The sequence below is a fragment of the Cupressus sempervirens genome, chromosome 6, assembly GCF_028749045.1.
Source record: "Cupressus sempervirens isolate cs-2001-9-10 chromosome 6, ASM2874904v1, whole genome shotgun sequence".
Taxonomy (NCBI): domain Eukaryota; kingdom Viridiplantae; phylum Streptophyta; class Pinopsida; order Cupressales; family Cupressaceae; genus Cupressus; species Cupressus sempervirens.
Window position 1 is genome coordinate 228,928,494 of NC_143123.1, and position 8,187 is coordinate 228,936,680.

General features: G+C 38.7%; 1 protein-coding gene across 1 annotated transcript; it reads right to left on the minus strand.

Moving 5' to 3' along the window:
• Positions 1 to 1,908: 1,908 nt before the first annotated feature.
• LOC149552093 (disease resistance protein ADR1-like) lies at positions 1,909 to 6,633 on the minus strand. The gene is made up of 5 exons (XM_089787565.1): positions 5,835 to 6,633; positions 5,007 to 5,407; positions 4,058 to 4,413; positions 3,248 to 3,459; positions 1,909 to 3,087 (listed from the first exon to the last, which is right to left on the minus strand). The coding sequence occupies exons 1-5, from the start codon at positions 6,520 to 6,522 to the stop codon at positions 2,252 to 2,254; spliced, it is 2,493 nt and encodes an 830-aa protein (XP_089643691.1). The 5' UTR covers positions 6,523 to 6,633; the 3' UTR covers positions 1,909 to 2,251.
• Between the last annotated feature and the right edge of the window lie 1,554 nt (positions 6,634 to 8,187).

Consider the following 8,187-nt stretch of genomic DNA (forward strand, 5'->3'; position numbering starts at 1 on the left):
AAGGAACACTAACACAAATCATAACTCATCTTTCTACCAACACCATCAAGTGTCCGGCTGTGTCAAGTATGATCTCCTTTACCTCCCCATATGAGAGCATTTATAACACCCAAACACCATGAATGAAAGCTCCTATAAACAAGAAGATCAAACTCCAAACATTCCAAAATTAGGAACAATATCAACCATCTCCTAAATGCACAAGGAGATAAATCTGCCGAATAGACCAAGCATGGGGAGTGAGAATGCTCCTCTAGGATACACCAAATCTTAATGACTCTTCTCCAAGAGCAATCTCCACTAGGTCTATAATGAACTCGCATCCATCCACAGGTGTAGGTTGTTCGGACTTCATGCTGAACCCTCCAAAGAGAAACTGTCTCAACAAATGTTCTCTAAACCAAGACAACTGTAGCCTCACCCAAGCCCCTTAGTTTTTAAGAGCACCTCCATGGTCAATCCGCCAAAGTACCCAATACCAAGAGTGCTAACCAAGATCAATTGTCAAAACTCCCACTGCACATCTGCATAACTAAGGAATAGAACATGACAACTTGATCTCCACAAATTAGAACCTCATGCTCTAAAGAGCATAACCTATCATGAGAACCTGTATCATGTCAATGCTCTAATCTAGAATCAAGAGCTCACTGTGACACAATAACATGTACATCTCCAATCACATGGAAGAAACCATCTCATGACAACAACAAAAAATCTTTCTAAAACTCCCACTGCAATGTGACACCAAACTACTCATGATATCAAAAACAAAATCTGAAAAATGATGCCAATCATCACACTCAGCAGTGATACCTGAAGCTACAGACACTCTGCTCTGAACTGCTCTCTTTGTTGTCTCAGACCTCTTTTTCTGAGAGCACCTGCAATGGATCTTGAATAGGGCTTTCCTAATCTTACAGTAAATCCCATTCTTCCTTTGCAGTCTTCCGTTTTAACAGCCTCTACTTGCCTTGGACTCTTGTAGTCTGCTCTCCAGGATCTTACACGCTCTGATACCAATTGTTAAATCTAAAAGATAAATTGCAAACCACAAAATAGAGAAAGAGAAACATGATTTATTGTAGTTCACCACAACTGTGGCTACATCCACACCGAGAGCAGAGCAAATATATTATTCAGTCATTGCAGCTTACATACACAGGGCTTTGCCCTTATATTTATACATTAGTTCTTCAAGAGAAGACGAAGAGACAAATAAGAAGAATGTGAAATGAACAGACATGACAGTTGGACTTCACATCGAATAGATATATCTATATTGCAGTAAAAGACAAGAATTAGGGCAGCTCCGTAAAGGGGGCATTACAAGAAAGCTTCGTCATAAGCGTAAGTGTAATGCTGTGTAGATAATAATTTAAGAATTCTTATGCCCTAAATCCAAGTGTGTGTTTATTTTGAAATGTGGTTGCACTTATGACAGGGCCATTGATAGAATTTTGTTCCAGAAGCTAAAAACAGGAGATGACAAGAAGGATCAATAGTGGATGTATCAACTCTTCCTACTGTAAGTAGCGGTAATATTTTTCTAGAAAATGGTAAATTTGAGAATGTTTATTCCAAGCAAGGAAGCAAAGTTGAGCTTTGTCTTTAACTAACCTAAAGAAAAAGCATATACAACATTTTTTGGCAGTTGCAAATGGTGGGATTGATGAGAAACTAGTGGAAAAGGCAGCTTTCTAGATTAGGGTATCAATTGATTTGCATTGGGCAGGGAGGGAGAGAGCGAGATTGCCCAAACTTGACCAGCAATATCTATGTGAGCATCATCTAAATCTAATGAGAGCTAAGTGTTCCATTCATTCTCATGAGAGATGGGTTTGTGTGAGTCACTATTCATGAAACATGGGTCAATGAGTTTGACTCAAGAACTACACAATTAAATCCTGATAGCAATATCACAGCATGCAACTCTTTAGTATTCATATTCAACCTACTCCAGTCCCCGAGTTTGTGATATTAGAAAATATAAATTTTCTACATCGACAGGGATACAAAAAGTGTGCAATTTAGAAAACAGGAATATTTGTTTGTACATGAATGTACATTTTACATCACCTGGCAGAAGCCCACTGCTTCACATGGTACTGCCCAAGACTCTGCAATTGTTTCTAATTTTACATTACATTTATGCTATTGACAAAAGCATCAATCTGAGATCTCCATCAGGATTGTAACCAGATTTTACAAGTATATGACATATTTATCAATCTTCAATATGGCATATTCATCAATCTTCAAGCCAGTCCAAGTGAAAATGCTCTTCTGCAACTTCAACACGGAGCCGAGGAATGTTGGAGGCCTTGATAGCTGTCCATTGCCGGCCAGTCTTCTCATCGCAGATGACAAGTGCAAGGGATTTTAACCCAGTGACCGATTTAGGAATTTTCTTCACATGGGAACACTCTCTCATGTCAAGACCTTCCAAGCTTGACAACTGGCCAAACTCCTCTGGAAGTCGTTGCATATATTCACACAGTGAGATATCCAGGAATTTCAGCTGTTTAAGTTTACATATGGAAGATGGCAGCTCTTCTAAACATGGACATGCATACAAGCGCAACATTTGCAACGAACTAAGCTTTCCTAAACCATCAGACAGCTTACAAAGATCATGGCAGTTTGTGACAGACAACTTTTGAAGGGAAGTCATATTACAAATACATGCAGGAAGTTCCTCCAAGTTAGTGCAGTGATCAATGGTAAGCTCAACAAGATTAGGGAGATTTAAGTACAGATTTGTTTGCAACCAATCCATAATTTCACAACCATCACATAGACTCAAAGATAACTTCTCTAATTTTTTCCAGGATTGGCAATAATCATGGAGGGGAGGAACAATCATTCTCTCTAACCTAAGACTCTTCAACTCAGATAATGAAGACAAGATTGATAAACCTTTGAGAGTGGCTCGCTTTGAGTTATAATTGATGATTACAAGGACCTTCAAATTGTGCATGGTCTGCAAAAATGGGGGAAGAAAGTATTCACTAGCAGAAAAGTTTAACACAAGAGCCTCAGCTTTAGGAAAGTTCATGTCACACCAGTCTTCCTCATTCATTGGACCTGCACTTAAAAAATGAAACAATCAGCATCATCGGACAACACTATTAAGTAAGTAAAAGGCAAGTGTTGACATTTTGAAAAATGAGACTGTTCAATCTTTAACCTCTGAAACTAGGTGGACATAAATGATATGGTGACTTGATAAAAATATATATCCAACCTGTGTGTAAGGACACAATCTCAGCATTAAATGGAGAACCTGCATGTTTTCTCCATTTTCCAGGAACAGATTTTTCTCTCCTGGGCATTATAAGTCTTCTATACATGTTAACTGAATCTTTTTCTCTGGTCAAGTTTAAAGCCAAGTCCCGTAGAAGATCATGCTGAAAAAAAAGTTCAAAGCTACTACCACACATGTTCCCAAATTCATCCCTGAATCAACGTTGCTATGTTAGTCAAGGTAAAAGATTTTATAATGCTGAAGAAAAGATTCATCCTTCTCTTGCATCACCAACAAGCAACTTAATAATATGTTGAAATTCTATTCAAGCTAACAACTCAACCGTGTTTCTTGAATTTACAAGTTGCACAAAAGGTCTGGATTTGCATCCAACACAAAACCAATCACTTAATAGGTGTGGACCATGATCAAGGAAGCAAGCATGAAACAAAGATACAAATCCAACACAAAACCAAACACTGAATAGGTGTGGACCATGATCACGGAAGCAAGCATGAAACAAAGATACAAGAAATTGTGAAGACTGACTTACATTGGACTGTCAATACTCAATAGATTTTGACTGCAAAGTTCTGTCAAATTTCTATGAGCAGCTTCCCAAGCAAGCAACATAATAATATGTTGTAATTCTATTCAAGCCAACAATTCAACCATGTTTCTCAAATGTACGAGTAGCACAAAAGGTCTGGATTTGCATCCAACAGAAAACCAAGCACTGAATAGGTTTGGCCCATGATTAAGGAAGCAAGCATGAAACAAAGATACAAGAAATTGTGAAGACTGACTTACATTGGACTGTTCACAATACTCAATAGATTTCGACTGCTAAGTTCTGTCAAATTTCTATAAGCAGCTTCCCAATCCAACTCATGAACATAAACCCACAGGTCCAATAATGCAGCGACAGAATTTTTTCTGTCCTCTGGAAATATCCCCAAATCTAAAAAGCATTCACGAACTTCTCCTTCCAAAATGTCTACACTCGTCTTCAGACAGCTGAGAAGCCCATCTTTGTGATAATCTGATATTGATTCTGCTTGAGAAAGCCTGTTTATCGCATCCCTCCACACTGCAGGAGGCTTACAACATAGAGAACTTCCGATCACCTTAAGAGCAAGTGGTAAGCCTTTGCATTCTGCTATTACCTGAATTAAATCAGTGCCAGTTAGTCAGCATCTCTGGAACCAGAACATTTCTATAGAGTAATCATCAATTATACACGTTATGGAATTTAAATTTCTGGCATGTCTTTTTTTTCAATCAGTAAGAGGCCTAAGTTGTTGGGTGATGCGACGTGCTCCCCTGCCCACAGGTGGTTAATTATGTGGTGTTCCATGTTCACTAACAGTCATGGCTTTTGGTGCAACGGCAAATGGGCCCAACAATTGGTATCAGAGTCTGGTTTTGGCCTGGTCATGGGTTCAAATCTCCCCGGTGCCTTTCCGACCCGCGTAAGCACCTGGTATGCGTGTCAAGGGGGAGATTGTTGGGTGATGCGACGTGCTCCCCTGCCCGCAGGTGGTTAATTATGTGGTTTTCCATGTTCACTAACATGGCTTTTGGTGCAACGGCAAATGGGCCCAACATAAGTGAAGATTATGCATTGTGATTAATTATTATTATTATTTATTAAACTCGAGTAAACTGGAACCCAAGACCATCCATACAATTTACCGTCGTGTTGTAGACTCTTGCCTAATTTCTGGCATGTCTTATTGATATGGGAAAAGAAAAATACCTGACCCACTAGATTTTGATCCACTGTTTCTGAAACTGTTTGCCGTCCAAATGCCCAGAAGCAGAAAAGGGAGAGAGCATCTGCTTCTCTTAATAATTGCAAGTCATACTGACAATTAGCTTCGACAAAGCTATCTCTTGTTGTGATCACGGTCTTGTATCCTTCTGCTTTAAACAAGAGTTTCTCAAGGTGATGCTTTTTCCACACATCATCCAGCACAACCAAAGTTGGCCGAGGTTTCATTTGGTTAAGCCTTTGCTGCAACTGCATATGAGCATCTTCAACATTATGAAAATCAGGTCTCTCGCAACGAACTATCTTATCCCAAAGTCTCTCAATAGTTGCCTTGAGATTTGGGGACTGCGATACTGTTTCAAAAACAACTCTGTCCTTAAAGTGACCTGCATACCAACAAGACAAAATAAAATGAAATCGGCAAGCGAATAAATTTAGCGGTTATAGGCGTACGGTTTTGAGCAGAAGAAACTCTATAGGAGGGCACAAATTCACTCTGCAGCGAAAAGGGCATGTGTTGTAACCCTAAAACAGGAGAGAAAAAGGCACACCACTATTCATGCAATCAAAACTTTGTTGAATATAGTACAGTTGAGGGTATAACCCTATTTCTAGAAATCTATTATACGAATCGAGATTTCTTCGGGTTAAGGCACAAAGATATAAATTGAAAGATAGCCCGCATTAACAATTCATAAGTTTTTCGTGGAGAAACGGAAATCCCAAGAAGAGAACGAAACCATTGCAACCTGTTATAACTGCCCTACTTACCCTTAAGACTTGAATGAAAAACACATGTAAAAATCGTCTCACCTTTGATTCTAGGGTCAGTGCAGAGGGCTATTGCCAGAGTGGTCTTGCCACAGCCCCCCATTCCTTTCACTACAACATGTGAGACATCTTTGGGGAACAGACGCTTCCACAGGTCATCAATAGAAACCTCCAAACCTACTGGAGACTCGGGCAATTCAGGAATTTGTGGGATGTGACTGGGAATCCCTCCGTCGATTTGTAACTGATTCATCGAATCAATTATCATCAGCTGGGGCTGTTGGGGTTCTCGGGTTGCAATTTCGAAATGAATAGTCTCAAAACCCTTCTTCATACTTAAACTGAGATGCTGCATATCACACATGGTATGTAACCAGCCTTGCTTTGGATAGAAATTATTAATATACTTTTCCAAGGCGAGAATTTTCTTTGCATATTTATGGCTCTTGTACAAATTGTATCGGCTGACCTCAGAACACTTCCTTACCAGTTCAGTCCCATCCCCCAGCTTCTTATATAATTGCAGAAGCTGATCCTGGCGATATTGGGGAATCTGCTCAGAACCAGTGGTAATGACCTCATTTAACAGAGGTATGATTTCTTCCAGTGATTTCTCAAGGCGCTTGCAGTATTTTTTGCAGTTATAGCTCTTCTTTATGGCATCTCTCACCAAAGATAACAGATCATTGGCAACGGCACCTACGATGGATTGGGTCACAAGATCCACCATTTTCACCCAAATCTCTTACAGCCTGAATCACTTGAGTCGATCTCACACAAATATGCAGAGATGAGTGCAAGTGCCTACTAGCGCGCACTAATTGTTTCTTGATTCTATTGTATCCAGCTGATACAGAGAATGTCTATATAAATGTGGACGGCGCTCTACAGGAAAAGGATCAGGGCCCAGCATTCCCAGCATTCCGCGTTGCATAGTGCTTGTAAAACTCTTTGCTGCTTGTCTAATGTCTATATAAATGTGGACGGCGCTCTACAGGAAAAGGATCAGGGCCCAGCATTCCGCGTTGCATAGTGCTTGTAAAACTCTTTGCTGCTTGTCTAATCAAGAGGCATCAGAGTATCCACTTGCAACTAAAAACAGCGACTATCCACTTTGATTGAAATGAACGCTTCCATACTAGCTTGGAGCGGCCTAAGTATGTATGAACAGAACAATAGGTGACAATTTGTGGACCGCATTGAGAAAAATACCTTCGAAACTGTAAATAGACTAGTAGGATGCAATTAGGTTAATTTTGTAATTAGCAAAATATTCTTAGAAAATTTTCAATCTCAATCCAATAAACCTCGTCATGTATGCATTATAGTAAGCAATTCGTATTATTATAATAAATTTTTACTATAAAGACATATTTTGTCTTGTCTTATGGAGTTCAAAATTATTAGCTTTTTAAATCTTTGCAATGCTTTGTGAGTTTTTCTACAATTGATCGGCTTGATTAACAATCTTTAGAAGTTTCAAAGTCGATAACTTTGATAAGAGTTATCGAGTAAGAAGTATTTGTCAATCTTGACATCTCTATGATCAAATACTCAATCAAAATTTTGGTATTGTTCCATAAGATTTGGTGAGCTCCAATGTCATTTCATTGTTCATAAAGTTGGTTGTGATGGATGTTAACATAATGTGATCAAGACGCTTCTCAAGCAAATACTTCATAAAGTTTGAAAAGGTGTCATGTCCAAGGGAAATAAACATTAGGGCTAGTATCATATCCAACTACATCATAGATCAAAAATTCCTAGAACCTAGACCAAAGGGAATCTTGCTAGAGAAAATGAGTCAACAATGGTCCATGGACATTTACAAGAAAATGTTGATAAAGAATGTTCCAACTAATATTTCCCCACAAAATGACCCTTAGACTATTGAGAGACGGGTGGTAACTTATTATAGTTGTATCTTAAAATGTAGACCAAGGCATAAACAATAAATTCATGCCCACTTATTAATTGTAATCACCCAAAAATGGTCATCTAGTCTATGAGCCCCCTTTTTAGCATTTTGTTAAATTTGTCCATTACTTATTCTTGATCAAATCATTACTTTTCTATTTATTCAATTATAACCTATGGTTGACCACTTTATCTCAAGTCTTTTATTTAATTGGAAGCACTTTCTCCCTTTTAATTAAATTACAACTCCCAAAAATTTATCCTAAGTGTGCACATGAAAAGCATTATTCTAAGTTATAAAATAAAATAAAAGACATTTTTTTTGTCTCACATGAGGTGCACACTTTCCAAGGTGGGTGGAATCTTTATTCTCCTCCACACTTCGTTTGTCTCTTAAAAATCATCGTTGATCTTAGGTGAGATTTTGGTGCACATGGGTCACTCAAGATGCATTCTACACCCTTGATTAGGCCTCTTT

Excerpts from the sequence above, each read along its gene's own strand:
- LOC149552093 (XM_089787565.1), bottom strand. The coding sequence starts at position 6,522 with ATGGTGGATCTTGTGACCCAATCCATCGTAGGTGCCGTTGCCAATGAT. Across the intron at positions 4,414-5,006 it reads ATCAAAATCTAGTGGGTCAG|GTAATAGCAGAATGCAAAGG; the intron begins GTATTTTTCTTT and ends GATTTAATTCAG. Across the intron at positions 3,460-4,057 it reads AGTATTGTGAACAGTCCAAT|GGATGAATTTGGGAACATGT; the intron begins GTAAGTCAGTCT and ends ACGTTGATTCAG.